The following is a 16,124-nucleotide window of genomic DNA, read 5'->3' on the forward strand; positions in this document are numbered from 1 at the left end:
CCCTGGTAGCTCAGACAGTAAAGCGTCTGCCTGTAATGTGGGAGACCCAGGTTCAGTCCCTGGGTTGGGAAGATCCCCTGGAGAAGGAAATGGCAACCCACTCCAGTACTCTTGCCTGGAAAATTCCATGGAATGAGGAGTCTGGTAGGCTACAGTCCATGGGGTTGCAAAGAGTCGGGTACGAATAAGCCACTTCACGTACGTACGTATGTAAGGTACAAAAATCAATATAATAACAGTGTGCAGAAAAGAAAAAGTGAAAAGAGCTGGAAGTAGAGAAGCCAAATGTAGAACACATGTGTGAAGGTAAAGATCTAAGCCATGCAATACTCTCTTGATAGAAAAAAGGAAATGGGTCATTAATGCTTATAGAAACAATATAACTTAATTTTCAATCAACCCAAGTGCTATGTCATAGCAAGCTTCTCAACAACTGAAGAAATTGTAACTGTGTCCAGCTTAGGAGTTTGTAGGGGGTTGGTTTGCTTTAGTTTTGAGGGAGTAGAACAGTGTTGAGAGTGGGAACTCTGGAGCTCTTGTCTAGAGTGGTGGAAAAAACTGCATGTCTAGATGCTTGGTAGGTATTGAGAATTATCTCCATAGTATTTGATTAACATATAGAACAATGATATGTATAGAAATCAACTAGTTATCTTCTTAAAAGGCCAATTAGAGTTTAAAAGTTTTGAATGGGTCCTGAGATTCTTCGTCTCTAAGAAGTTCCCAAGTAGGGACCACACTTTCAGTGGCAAAGGTCTGGACTGAATACCACTGGTTATCTGAAAAGGAAAAATTTAAGGTCACATATTAAGCATGGGAAATAATTTCTCCATCCAGAGAAATCAAAGGCACCTTTTCTGCTGTAATACATGATTTCATTGGTCACCCAAGCATACTTGCCCCTGCTGTTGGTCAGTAGAAATTCTACCCTCTCAGAGTGGTAGCTTTTAGGGACAGATACCTGGAGAGGATAAAGAGTAGGACGGAGTAAAGGTCAGAAAAGGAAGGTAATGGATAATGTGGGCGGAGAAGACGGGACTGATCCTCTCACATTGGCCAGAGACAGTCTGTCTAGTGGTTTAGGGAGCCACACTCAGACTCAAATCCAGGGTCCTCAACTTAATAGCTGTGTGAGCTTACACAAATGATTTACCTTCTTCTGTCGCAGTTCCTCATCCAAAGATGGGGATAACACATCCTCAAAGAGCAGGTATAGGGAATAAAAGAGATAATGTAAGAGATAATATAATGCGGCAGTAAGACTATAACAAGAACTAAATAACTGACTCTTTAATTAATAGAGATAAAAACCTATTAGGCTGAGAGGCAAAGGAAGCGCTCCAACCATCACAATTAGTAAGGAAATGACCTAGAAAATTTATTAATGCTGCTAAAGGACAAATAGTTCCCCAAAGAGCTTTAAATACACATGTTGGTCCATACAAGAATTTGTGTCTTAAATATTTGGAATTACCTCTGAAGAAAGGAGAGGGATGTAATGTGGGGTATCAGTAGGTGTTTGTTTTTTAACTCTAAAGTATATATTTTCATTATTGTTTAAAGCTTGTGCTAAATCCTGGATAAATTTTGTGATATTTAAGGAAAGCAATTAAACAGAGGACGCAAGGCTCAATGTGTCTTCCAAAGGAAAGCTGTGTTTTATATTCACATTAGACAAAATTAAATTATTTTCAAAATTAAAATATGACTTTCAAAAACTTTTTTGATATTAGGTGAAAATTTATCGTGGAATCATATTTAAAGTAGAAATTTAAGCATCGTGCATCTGACGAGTAGACGAATTTTTACATTTTCTCATAGAGAACGCTCTAGCATTGTGAAGACACAGCCTAAGAGGTGACACATACTGAGCCCGTTCCTCTTGACTGAGTTAACTAAAACTCTCCAGGTCTTCACCTTGACACTCTTCACTTCTTTTTTTTTTTTTCTCTAGAGCTACCTTATTCACATTCTTCTTCTTCACAGAACTGTCTTTCCCTCTGTGCTTCTGCCACGTGCTGTATAGGTGCAGTGGAAAGAAAAAGAGGTCTCTGGTGCCAAAGAGCTCTAGAACCAGTTCTAGTCTGGAGACCCACACGGCCTTAGACAAGGCTCTTTCTCTGAGACATGATTTCCTTACTCATATTTATACCCACTTTACCAGATGACTGAGGATTAGAGATAACATTTGTTAAGTGCTTATCTGGAGCTTGTATAGAGAATAGGCCATGAATATGAGCTTTTGTTTATTGTTATTGAAATGTCAACTCATGTGCCATCCATTTTTGGAAGCCCTGAAAATAAGGGCAGTGTTTACCTCCTTTAATATCAGGCTGCTGCTGCTGCTGCTAAATCACTTCAGTCGTGTCCGACTCTGTGTGACCCCATAGACGGAAGCCCACCAGGCTTCCCCATCCCTGGGATTCTCCCGGCAAGAACACTGGAGTGGGTTGCCATTTCCTTCTCCAATGTGTGAAAGTGAAACGTGAAAGTGAAGTGGCTCAGTCGTGTCCGACCCTTAGTGACCCCACGGACTGCAGCCTACCAGGCTCCTCCGTCCATGGGATTTTCTAGGCAATAGTACTGGAGTGGCTTGCCATTGCCTTCTCTGTTAATATCCAGAGGGGCATTTTATTTGTACCTGATTACTTAATATGTGGCATTTTAGTTATTTATGTGTATAGATTTGCTCCTCTGTAAAATAGGAAATTTCTAGAGTAATGATTCAGCTTTCCAGAATCCTATATGCACAGGCACCTAATCATGAACATGCAAATAATAGGTGCAATAATACATGTTCAATGAACATTTCTTTCATAGAGTAAAAATCACTTTCTGATAGAACTCATATCAATTTTTAGGATGATGTACTTCTGGTTTCCCCTGATTTCATCAACTTTATAATGTCCTACCAAATCGAATTACATCAGGCACCAAATGGTTCACAATATTTTCCCTCCAGTAAGATTTATTTAACAATCACATATAATAGGAAATATGGAAAATTACAGCAGAATAAAAACATAAGAATTGTAGCTTGTCATGTTAAAAATTAAATAAAAGAGATACTGCTTAAATAAAAAGGCCTATGAAATTGTTAGATATATATTGGGTAGCTGAAGGTACAATGCCAAGCAAAACATTTAAGGCTCAGGAGTCAAATTTATCCATCCTTCTCTTCAGGATGGATTCAACACTATGCTGGCAAGAAGGGGTGGGCACCTCTACCCTCCTTCCACCTTCCTGCTAATGAAGACAAGTCGGTGGCTGTCTTAGCGGGAGAGAAGAGGGAACAAGGAAGATACAGAAGAGAGAAGGAAAGGCACGGAATGGAAGGAGGGAAAGGGGAAGTGAGACAGGGAGATCAGTTTAAAAGGAATAAGTGCATCAACAGCGCGACAACTCTTCTGAAGGGATGGAGCATGTTTTCTCGGATCCCCTGGAAGTTCTGTCACAGTGCTTTATAAGTTACATAACCTGGACAGTTAGGTTAAAACCCATATCCAGAAAATAATGAGTTCATTATACTCTTCTATTGTTTCAGTTATAAAGTCTACATATCTTAAAGTATTAAAAGGAACAAAGCGGACATGTTTCCTATGACAGTTCAGAAGCAGTGTTTCAATTTATTTCTCTGTTGAGAGATTCTATACCTTTAATGAAAGACAATTGGCTCAAATAGGAACAATAGTAACTTCCCAGACAGATTCTATTTTAAATGCAGAATATTTTCTAGTTTGTGAATAGCTACCTTAAAAAAGACATTAAAAGCAGTAATTGAAGTTTCTCCATAAATAGAAATAAGAAATCCATTGTTAAAGGACAAAAAGTCACCATGATGTACATGTCTATAAATTTTCCCTGCAACAAACCATTATAGATCAATCTTTACTGCTTGCATTTAAAATATCAATTGCATTATAATATCTATGATACAATTCAATTATTTATCTGTGTTCTACATATGCTTCAGGTGAAACAAAAGCTAAAGACCTTATTCACAGAACATTTAAAAGCATCTTATACACATTCTATGCACAAATATATTTAAATTAGAAAAATGCATACCTAATATGCAAATAGAATATGGCTTACACATGAAAAGATATCTAAGTTGTGAGTTTTAAAATCCCACTACTTAGACTTAAAAGCTTCTGATTGCATCCATTTCTAAAATATTGCTTAGCATTGTGGAACCCAGGGAAGAAGCAGGTGCAACAGAAAACTCATTAGGATGGACATATCCACCTTCACTTTCTTCTTTAATCAATGACTACTTTTGATCTTTTCCATCTAATTTCTACCTTTTACAAAAACAAATTCATTTAGTCTCACAATCATTGAAGACTTGGTACAGTGAAGATTACAACACCTACTTGGACTTGACCTTTCTTGGCAGCTAATAACAAATAAAGGTAGTTCTTCAATTTGGAACAAAGGCAAGGCTCTGCACATGCTCAGGCAAAATATGACAAAGAAGTAGTCTCCAATGGCTGCAGTTTGTTTGCAGGAAAATTATAAATCACATCAAATAATGTTCTCTGTGCAGAAGAGTGTGGGCTTCCATTTTCACAGACATTTTTGAGTACACACATACACACACACACACACACTTCTTGACACTTATCCCTTGACCTGTAATATATTTTGTTACGTCCTGATGGGATTAACACCCCAGAAGGTAAATCCCATTCTCAGTTCTAGTGTCTGTCTCCAACAAGGACTGGAGGTTCTTGTCATCTTGGATTACAGGTCTTGTGTGACTTGCATTGTGATGACCCCCATGTGAGTGATGCTTTAGTGCTTTGAAATAACAGTGGTGGGTGCAGGTTGGTTCACTGCTTTCAGGAACAGGTTTCGCTGTGGTTTCCCAGCTTGAGCGTTGCAATGAAGAGTTCATCAGGCCCCAGAGTCAGGGCTCTGGTGCTTCACTGTTGTCTTAGGACTTCAACTACAACTTCGGAGCGGTCCCTCTTCTCACTTGGTCCCCATGGATTTAAAACAACAAGGACAATCTAAAGAGCCTCAGAGCTGCAAAAATATTTTTCTAAAATTTTGTTTTTGCTTTCCTTTTACTTAGCAGCTTGAAAGTTTTGTAGTTACAGCACTCTGTAAAACAAAGCAAGAAAGTAAAAATTTTAAATGCCTCATGTTCTGTACATATATTGCATAGTCACCTATGTAATAACTGGGTTCAAAGTGATAAAAATTTGAAAATGTCCAACTTTTGCCTTAAAAATTCTCTGGCTTGATTGAAGAAGGCCAAATTGTGGAGAAAGAGCAATGGCAGAAGCACTGGCCAAAATCTCTGATAGCAACTTTGAGTGTATTTATGTGACTAGAATTACTAGCTCAGAATTTATGTTCATCTCATATGAGTTCATAAAACGGCCTGTTCTGAGTGTGTGTTGAAAGAGGAGAAAAAGAGTTGTGAAAAACTGAGGATCTAGAATATTGTCATTATCCTGAAATAAAATCCAAGTGAAAAGGAAGATCATGTTGTAGTCATATATAGGCATCAATTATTGTGTGGCAATTTCATGTTGCACTTTATTGACCTCGCAAAAATAAGAGATTATCAGAAAATGAGATATTCTTTTTATATCAGTTGGAATTTCTCATCCTATCTCCTTTGTGTGTATGTGCCTAAAGTTTGGATGGAGATTATGGAGAGAAATTGTTGTTAACTAATACAAGTTCAGTTCAGCTCAGTTCAGTTGCTCACTCATGTCCGACTCTTTGTGACCCCATGAACCGCAGCACGCCAGGCCTCCCTGTCCATCACCAACTCCCCGAGTCCACCCAAACTCATGTCCATCGAGTTGGTGATACCATCCAACCATCTCATCCTCTGTCATCCCCTTCTCCTCCTGCCCTCAATCTTTCCCAGCATCAGGGACTTTTCAAACGAGCAGCTCTTTGCATCAGGTGGCCAAAATATTGGAGTTTCAATACAAGACAATATCTTAAAAATTTTTAATATAGAGCTGGTTTTTAAAATTTCTATCCACTTTGTGATTTGATTTCTATCCACAATTCATATGTAAACTATTAATCACAGTCACCAACTCTGGAACTGTTGATAGGACTAAATAAAAGATTTCATCACAGTGCCTGACACTAATAGTTGCTATTGGTGAAACTATTAGTATCGATTAAAGAATCTTACAACTGACTCAAGAATACTGGGAAATGATTCATCTTAAAAGCTAGCCACATTTTTCTCTTTTTTTTCATAGTGCAAGGTCCCCTTTATTGTGATGCTCAGTGGAAACGTCTGTAAAACAGCTCACTGTAGTGACAGCTGCAACCATGCTAAGGCACTTTCATTAGATAAAAAAAAGGCGGGGGTGGGAGTTCTGTTCAGTCCTTTGTGACAGCAATGGGGACCTGAATTAGCTTTTTAGGCCTATGTAGCTTTTATATGGGAGAAGGCAATGGCAAGCCACTCCAGTACTCTTGCCTAGAAAATCCCATGGATGGAGGAGCCTGGTAGGCTGCAGCAGCTTTTATATATCTTCATGATTTCTTGTGAATTTGTTTCCTTAAATAAAAATGCCTTCTTTGCCATAAGTAAGTCTAAATGCAGCATACACAAAACAGTTATGGCTAATCACATTTTAACTTCATCGATTCAAAGCAAGATTTGAGGCGCTACTAATAACATCTCAAAGACTTGATAGGGTACCTGCAGCAATTTTTCTTGCCTCTACCATAAAGCCAATAGCAAGACTCATTTTTATACTTTTTAAACAGACATTAAGACATCTCCACTACAAAAATACATTCCTCCCTTCTAACTCCCTTCTAGCTGCCTGCACCTTCTCTGCCCAAGAGAATGGTTCTCAACTTCAGTATATAGAAATTGCAACAGATTGCATTATCAAAAAATCAGATTCCTAAGTCATCACTCCCAGAGCTGATAATTTGGTAGATCAAAGGTGAGACCTAGAAGTTGAATTTTTAAAAAGACAATCATTGATGCAATTTCCATGGATTTTAGCAAATATTGATGTTGTTTTATAATATGTACTTGCTTTGTTATTATCACCCAATGTAAACACTCATATTTCCAACATGGAGTAGAAAAGGAAACTGGTATAAAACATTCATATTTCTTTTATGAAGTAGTAGAAGAAAACAGAATTAAACCTCCCCATATGATACAGCTTATTATTTTTAAAGGACTAAATGTGTCAGTAAATATAATTTTTATTGAAGAGTAAGTCAAGAATCCTTTGAAAAGGTAAACAGTAAATATTTAAAGCTTACCTGTTAAGGGTTTGCCTCAGAAAATAGAGATTTAAAAGACAAGAATCCAAAAGGACATTTAAATAAGATAACTTTGTTTCTAATGATAGTCTCCAAACCATGCAATTCAGAAATAAATTTTTCATCTAAAAAATAAGATTACCTCCCATGCTTGTAATGAAAGATGTCTCTAAGGTGTTTCAAACCTATGAATGTGTCTCAGCATATTTTTCTTCAGCATTTACTAGATCTGAATTCTTATGGGGATCAGGTTCACCTGAAAAATAAGCACACAAACAACAAATAAACAAAAACAAAATAGACCTGAGGGGGAAAAAACCTAATTAGGTCAGGAAACTGAAGCAATCAGTAAAACACTGAAGACTAGATTTTATAATGGATCCGTGGCACATTTCTTCAAAAATACCAAATACTTTCTTTTCAGCCTGTGGATTTATAGAGTATACAAGTCATCTTCTGGTGGTTATACAAGTTTGTGAAGTTGTAATCTGGGGATACAGAAATGAAACAGATGAGACATGTTCCAGCATCTATTAAATCAAACATAAAAATTATGCATGTTTTTCCAAAATATTTTTAATTGAAATATATTCTTTCAAACCCTCCAATGTTCATTGTCTTATATCACACATTGTTTAGTTGCTATGAATTTTAAAAAATGAGTATAAGAGAATGTAATGTTTAAGATACATCATCTGCCAAAACAAGCTAATGAAGTTTATAATCTTAGAATCACTCAGCTTCTATATAAACTTTGAAAAAAAAGTAGCATGGAAAATGTTCGAACATTTCTAGAGAAGCTGCAGGGAAGCTATAAAAAAAAATAGAAACATAGAGCAAAATGTACAGATAAAAGAGAAAGTTAAAAATTAGCGGAAGTTAGTTTTTGAGTCAATTACTCAAAATACTTTGATATTTCAGAAAATAGTCATAGTCATATATGATAGAATGTTCTTTCCATCTAAAATTTGATTGAAAATGTTGACAATTAAATTTTGTGCCAATTGATTTTGAGATTGTTTTTCCCAGATATATTGTAAGACTGTATTGTCTCAACTGCAGTAGATTTTACTGAGTTCATAAAATCAGTGAACATACAGATCTTAGGGAGTATTATCACAAAGCAAAATTATTTTGTCCTTTACTCTCTTTAAAATATACTTAGCAGGGGAAACTTATCTTCTGTCCCAGGTTCAATTTTTTAGGTAGTATCAGGAATTTTCCAATCATTCTTAGAAAATAAAAACATCGCTTGATCACATTAAATTGCCAGTGTCTTAGGTATGGCCTGATGGGAGTTTCCCTTGTAGGTTATTTGTCGTTTTTCCCTTGTTGCTTTTAATATTTTGTCTCTGTCTTTAATTTTTGTCAGTTTGGTTACTGTATGTCTCCGTGTATTCCTTCTTGGGTTTATCCTGCCTGAGATTCTCTGTGCTTCCTGGACTTGGTTGACTATTTTCTTTCACGTGTTAAGGAAGTAAGTTTTCAACTATCATCTCTTCACATATTTTCTCATGTCCTTTCTCTCTCTCCTCTCCTTCTGGGACCCCTATAATGCTAACATTGGTGCATTTAATGTTGTCCCAGAGGTCTCTTCGGAGAAGGCAATGGCAAGCCACTCCAGTACTCTTGCCTAGAAAATCCCATGGATGGAGGAGCCTGGTAGGCTGCAGTCCGTGGGGTCGCTAAGGGTCGGACACGACTGAGCAACTTCACTTTCACTTTCACACACTGGAGAAGGAAATGGCAACCCACTCCAGTGTTCTTGCCTGGAGAATCTCAGGGATGGGGGAGCCTGGTGGGCTTCCGACTATGGGGTCACAAAGAGTCGGACGCGACTGAAGTGACTTAGCAGCTAGGTCTGGTCACATACAATATATATCAACCTTAAAACAGATAAAACTTCTTCCCAACCTTGGATTTGTTGCGGAGCCTAGAAATTGTGGTGATGGGGGTAGGGGAAGAAAGCTTGATTGATGTTTCTTTCTTTATTTATTCTTTTAAGCTCAAGCAGGCAGGATTTATTAAGCAAGCAGCAGTGTTGTTTGTCCTCTGTCAACTGGCTACCTTGGACCCCTGAGCTGGAGCAAGAGAGGGAAGACTAAGAGTACCACTGTAGGAGGGCTTTGGATTCACTAGCGCTGGCAGCTGTATAGAGCTGACTGCTCTGTGAACACATTCATGGGCTCTCCAGGGACTTCTCGCCAAGGACCATGGTTGGAGACTTCTTACAACCTTGGCATGGACACATGTTCCTTTACAATGTCCACAACTCCTTGAAATGCGTTAGTACATCTCCAGATTCTGTCTCCTGAGGCCCTGTCATGCTTCCAAATACAGATACGCTACATTCAGTTCACATGAAACATTCTTCAGGCCTTTATTCCTATAAATTAGTTGAGGAAAGGCTGAAATCTACATAGCTTCCTCTCCTTCAGCTTATCTGTCACCTTCTAACCTTTTATATCTCTCACATAAGATATAGATTCCATTCCCAATATCCCCTTTACTTCAAGCTCTCCAAGGGTGAAACTATCTTCCTTTGATTTGAGGTGAAGAGGGAAGAATTTCCACACCTTGCCCAATAGCAGAGAATGCGTTAAAGAACGCTTCCTCACAAATCCTATTCTAACCATCAACAACCTGACCTTTTCAATTATTTGAACTGGGTGATGGTTACAGGCACACTATAATTGACTTTTGCATCTTCTTTGAAATTTCTGCTTCCCAAGTCAATGTGTTTCTGACATTTATCATCTAGTCTTGTCTTAAACCGGAGAAGGCAATGGCAAGCCACTCCAGTACTCTTGCCTAGAAAATCCCATGGATGGAGGAGCCTGGTAGGCTGCAGTCCGTGGGGTCGCTAAGGGTTGGACACAACTGAGCGACTTCTCTTTCACTTTTCACTTTCACACATTGGAGAAGGAAATGGCAACCCACTCCAGTGTTCTTGCCTGGAGAATCCCGGGGACGTGGGAGCCTGGTGGGCTTCCGTCTATGGGGTCACACAGAGTCGGACACGACTGAAGTGACTTAGCAGCAGCAATAGCAGCAGCTTGTCTTAAACTTCTGATTTAAATCTTGTTACTTATGACTAGATTAGAACAGAACAAAATAGAATAAAACAGAAAAAATAGAATAGAACAGAATTGAGTGGAAAAAATAGATTGAATTAAAAGGAAGAAATATAAGTAATTAAGTAATACTCTCAAAATTTTTGAGACCCTTTTACAGTGGACAAAAGACACTGAGGTTTACCAATAATCAAATGCTCTTATTTCTAGCAGATAAAGAGCTCACCAGTAATACGAGAATGAAAGAGGAGTAAAATAACAAATGGTTAAAACACAGCATTACAAAAATGTTACATAGACTACATCCAAGAGTAATTCCATACACACAATTAGGAAAGCAGCAATTTAAAACTGTGACCAACCCAAGACAAGACTTTTGTAACCCTGGGGGAATAAAAAATGTGTTCCTTCAAACTGTAAAATTCTAGATGTTTTCAGGGGCACATATACAACATTACCAGTCAATTGCATGTCAGCCAGAATGCTTAGGAAAATACTGAATTCAGGTCTTCAGCATATTCAAATCATATTACTTTTAGTTAATAAATCTTTAGTTATAGAAGGTTTTGCAACTAACTTGGATAATACTCTTTGAAAGTGACTCTTCAGTTTAGTTCAGTTCAGTCACTCAGTCGTGTCCGACTCTCTGCGACCCCATAAATCACAGCACGCCAGGCCTCCCTGTCCATCACCAACTCCCGGAGTTCACTCAAACTCATGTCCACAGAGTTGGTGATGCCATCCAGCCATCTCATTCTCTGTCGTCCTCTTCTCCTCCCGCCCCCAACCTTTCCCAGCATCAGAGTCTTTTCCAGTGAGTGAACTTGTCTCATGAGGTGGCCAAAGTATTGCAGTTTCAGCTTTAGCATCAGTGACTCTTAGGCTTTCATAAAAATAGAAAGCCGTATCATTCTGAGATATGAGATATCATTCTGTCAAAAAAGAATAAATTATTTGCATTTTCCAATTCATCACACTCATTGATTTAAGATAAATTCATCACATTTTAGATAATCTTCATGACCAAAGAGTGGTCTGTGTAAACGACCTTCTAAGAAACATCCTTATAATGCAAGGTCCCACACAGTTTTGAATCGTCCCCACTTTTAGTTTGGTGAAACCTATGATTCCCTTAAAATAAAATTCATAAATAAATGAAATACAAAGGATTTCATTTAAATTAAATATAATTATCAACATCTTCAAGTAATCCTTAAGATACGATACAGTAACATACGTGCTTCTTCATTAATTAAATAATAAGGTTTAGCTGCAGGTCTATCATCTATATAATTCTGAAATAATAAGATCAAAGGATACTATAAGGTTTCTTCATGAATTTAAATGTTATGAAAATATTGATGATTCTATTGGTGACGGGCTTCACTAATGGCTCAGAAGGTAAAGAATCTTCCTGCAATACAGGAGACACAGGTTTGATCCCTGGGTCAGGAAGATCCCCTGGAGAAGGAACTGGCAACCTACTCCAATTTACTTTCATGAAAAATCCCAAGGACAGAGGAGACTGGAGGGCTACAGTCCATGGGATTGAAAAGACTTGGATATGACTAAGTGACTAAGAACATTGGTGACAAACACAAATATCACAAATGTTACTCTGTGTACTGTTGCCTACAAATGAAGAAAATCCTAAATTTTAGTTACAGGTCAGTAAAAAAATCACTCTCCAAATGCATAGACTCCATCTATATAACCTGGGTTAAAATCTTTGACCTAGTCTAACTTTATTTTATGGGTAAGAATCAGTCCCAGAAATCAAGTGATTCCTTCAGTGCAGACTACAAATATTAATAGATAAACTGAAGTCAAAGTTATTTACTTTCAAGTCACTATTATTTCAATGAAACCCATAAGGTGATCCTGGAACTTCATTTTAGTAAAGAGATTTGCAAGTTCACAAACATAGAAAGCTACACCTTAGGAATGAATGCAATGGGTTTGCTCAGAGCAAGTGCGTAGAAGCTCTTTTGATGGCCAGGAAAAAGGCAGTGCAAGTAAGGAAACATAATTCTGTTCATCTCAGAGTTTTTAGGTGTTATCTAAATGTTGAAATTTGAAAAAAGTAATTTGTAAAAGGATGGAAATACAGTTTTTGCTTTATAAACATAGTCTAAAATCTGTGGGTGTAGGGAGAGGCTAGTGCTTATAGGAGGGACAGACCTACCCAAATAAACAGAAATCCTCTCAATTTAGCTAATCTAAACTCAGCCTGCAATCTGAGCTCACTATTATATTAGTAACTCTAATATAATATGTTAGTTAGCCTGATAGACGATAAAAACAATATTTGCAGCGAATAGTGTAATAAGGCACATGATCAGCTGGGTATTAGAGACTCCAGTTGTCCAGTTGTGGTCTTGTTGAACTCTTATTTAAAAAACAATCTGTTGGGATAAATTATTATACAGTTGAAAATAGAACAATGACAACATTTTGTGAACAACTGCTAGGTGGTGGGCACTATTTTAAGTGCTTCACTCATCTTAATTCCCTGAATCTTCATGGCAAACTATAGAAAGAAATGTAGCTCGAGTCATCTGCCTCAGGTGTCAAGGCTACTTAATGGCGGAATCTCTGACCAAGTCAAACCAGAATCTTGCCCTCCAGCTTCACCATTTCCCAAACTACAATCATTAGCATGCCACCATCACCATTCCTGCCGTATCTGTCATTTATTCTTAGTTACTAATATTTTTATATGCACAGATTTTAAACCTACTCTCTTTTGAAAGATTAGTTTTGTTCTAAATAAAAATACCCAAAGAAATAACAGAGCTCATGTGCTTGTTGTATTTTCCTAATATGTAGAATTCATAACTAACAAAAGGACAATTCCTTCTGTAGATATAAAAAACAAAATAATTGATTTAATTTAATGATTTATATCAATATTTGCCTTCACATATTTCTCTCTTGTCTGATTCAACAATCCCTACATACAGTAGTAAAACTATCAGCATAATTTCCATCTTAGAAATGAGAAAAACGCAGTGGGAAGTGATAACTGACTACTCCACGGCACCATGGCCTAGAAGCGTTTGGGAGACAGCCCCACAAAGTATCCCTTAAAAATACTCCAGTTAATTTTCCATATTTAGCAGCAACAACAAATAGTGTTTGAAAAATACTTGGCCAAAATTCAGTTTGTATGAACTTTTCAACAGAAACACTAGTTCTGAGTTACACTGCATTCTCATTTTTTCATAAGAAAAATACCTTGGGACTTTCCTCGTGGTCCACCTGATTAAGAATCTGCCTTGCAATACAAGGGATGTGGATTCAACCCCTGGTTAGGGAGCTAGGATCTCACATGCTTCAGAGCAACTAAGTCCAAGCACTACAACTAGAGAGTCTGTGTCCCCAGTTAAAGAGGCCATGTACTGCAAGGAGATCCAACCAGTCCATTCTAAAGGAGATCAATCCTGGGTATTCATTGGAGGGACTGATGCTAAAGATGAAACTGCAATACTTTGGCCACCTCATGCAACGAGCTGACTCACTGGAAAAGACTCTGGTGCTGGGAAAGGTTGGGGGCGGGAGGAGAAGGGGACGACAGAGAATGAGATGGCTGGATGGCATCACCGACTCTGTGGACATGAGTTTGAGTGAACTCCGGGAGTTGGTGATAGACAGGGAGGCCTGGCGTGCTGTGATTCATGGGGTCGCAGAGAGTCGGACACGACTGAGCGACTGAAATGAACTGAACTGAACTGAACACAACGTAACACATAACACAATATCCCACTTGATACAACTAATTCCTGACACAACCAAATAAATTAATATATTTTTTTAAAAGGAAAAATACTACTTTTGCTTATATAGCAGCGTTTGCTCATGCAGGTAGATCTGTCTAGGTTGATTCAGCTCTATTTTTGGTCCATTTATGTAGCTTATATTGCCAATTACTAGAAAGAATACATGATCTAGGATTTGAGAGCTACAGTCATTGGAGAAATGTAACATGAGATAAATAAGTGCTTCTGATTCTAATCAGTGTTTCGGCATCTGTATGATACAATTTGCTTTATGGGTTGGGAATAAGGAATCTTCACACCAGGAGAAACTACTCTTCATTTAAATGCCTCTTGAGAGTAAATAGTTGTATATTTTTTGCCTGAGGATAAATTTTGCTTCATGCATGAAGGTAATAGTTAAAAAAGGAAGGAGTGAATGCTAACACCAAGAGAGATGAGAAGAAAAAAAAAGGTAAGGCTGCTGAAGAAAAATTCCACCACTTCCAAATGTGCTAGTTACAACCCTGTAAAGTTAGAGGAAGTAATGCCTTAATTCATAAAGTGTTACATAAGACACAAATCAAGAAGTGGCTAATTATTTTTTGATTTACTAAAGCAACACAAAACACATTGATTCACATTGGCAAATGCCAGAATGAATCCCAGGACACATGTACTAGGTACCTAAAGATGTGGTGAGTTCTACACAGAGCTGATTAGACATGGTCTGTGGAAAGTAAAGATTTCTTTCTATATTCAACTGCCTTTCAATAACATTTCACTCAACTTAGAGAAACAGTACCACATCAAACAGCCAGAAATCTGAAAGTTCCATTGAAACTAGAGTTAAAACAATGTAGAGAAGTAATGAATTGGCTCCTTAAAAGAGTTCAGTCTAAAATTGGGTCTACAGGATACATGGGTTTTGGTGGCATGAGAATAGGAATATTCTCCTAACAAGGGGAACAGGGAGGAGAGATGCACAAGCCAAACAGGAAAAAAGGCAGGAGACCGGAAAGAAAGAGGTGTGCCAAGGAAGAAGTGAAGCCCATTTGAGAAAACTTGACTTAGTGTTCCTACCCAATATAAGTAAAGCAATCCTTTCTCCTTCAGCACCATTCTTGTAAGAGAATGCCCTAATATCTATTAAAATAGTTATTCCCAGATGGGATTTGTCTGATTGAATCACAGATCTTTTTTAAAAATGTATTTATTAGAGTATAATTGCTTTACCATGTGGTGTTAGTTTCCACTGCACAACAATGTGAATCCCCTATTGTGGTTCAGTAGCTAAGTCGTGTCCAACCCTTTGTGACCCCACCGACTGCGGCGTGCCAGGCTTCCCTGTCCATCATCATCTTCCGTAGACTTTCCTCTTGAGCTCCCCGCTCCATCCCACCCATCTAGGTCACCACAGATTACCAAGTTGAGCTCTCTGTATTACGCAGCAGCTTCCCACTAGACATCTATTTTACACATGGTGTTAGTTCAGTTGTGTCCGACTCTTTGAAATCCCATGGACTGTAGCCCGTCAGGCTCCTCTGTCCATGGAATTTTCCAAGCAAGAACCCTGAAGTGGGTTGCCACTTCCTACTCCAGGGGATCTTCTGGAACCAGGGGTTGAACCTGTGTGTCTTGCACCTCCTGTATTGGCAGGCGGATTCTTTACCATTAGCACCATCTGGGAAGCCCTTCACACATAGTAGTGTATGAACATAAATGTCAATGCGACTCTCTCAATGTGTTCCACTCTCTTCTTCCCTCCCTGTGTCCACAAGTCAGTTCTCTATGTCTGGGTCTCTATTCCTGCCCTGCAAAAACATTCATCAGTACCATTTTTCTAGATTCCATATATATGTGTTTTTGTTATTCAGTCACTAAGTCATGTCCAACTCTCTGCAATTCCGTGGACTGCAGCATGCCAGGCTTCCCTGTCCTTCACTATCTCCCAGTCTGTTCAAACTCATGTCCATTGCATCAATGATGCCATCCAATTATCTCATTAATATATGATATTTTG

General features: G+C 38.1%; 1 protein-coding gene across 1 annotated transcript in view; it reads right to left on the reverse strand.

Moving 5' to 3' along the window:
• Positions 1–2,962: 2,962 nt before the first annotated feature.
• PDE1A (phosphodiesterase 1A) overlaps positions 2,963–16,124 on the reverse strand; it is a 307,778-nt gene continuing 294,616 nt past the window's right edge. The window contains exons 14-15 of the mRNA XM_055397831.2: positions 7,415–7,528; positions 2,963–5,109 (exon numbers count right to left, since the gene is read on the reverse strand). Coding sequence (XP_055253806.1) covers positions 7,458–7,528 — 71 coding nt within the window. The 3' untranslated portion in view covers positions 2,963–5,109; positions 7,415–7,457. The remainder of the gene's footprint in view (positions 5,110–7,414; positions 7,529–16,124) is intronic.

The sequence above is a fragment of the Moschus berezovskii genome, chromosome 2 (genome assembly GCF_049115385.1).
Source record: "Moschus berezovskii isolate FMDL1 chromosome 2, NW_MosBer_1.0, whole genome shotgun sequence".
NCBI classification, from domain to species: Eukaryota; Metazoa; Chordata; class Mammalia; order Artiodactyla; family Moschidae; genus Moschus; species Moschus berezovskii.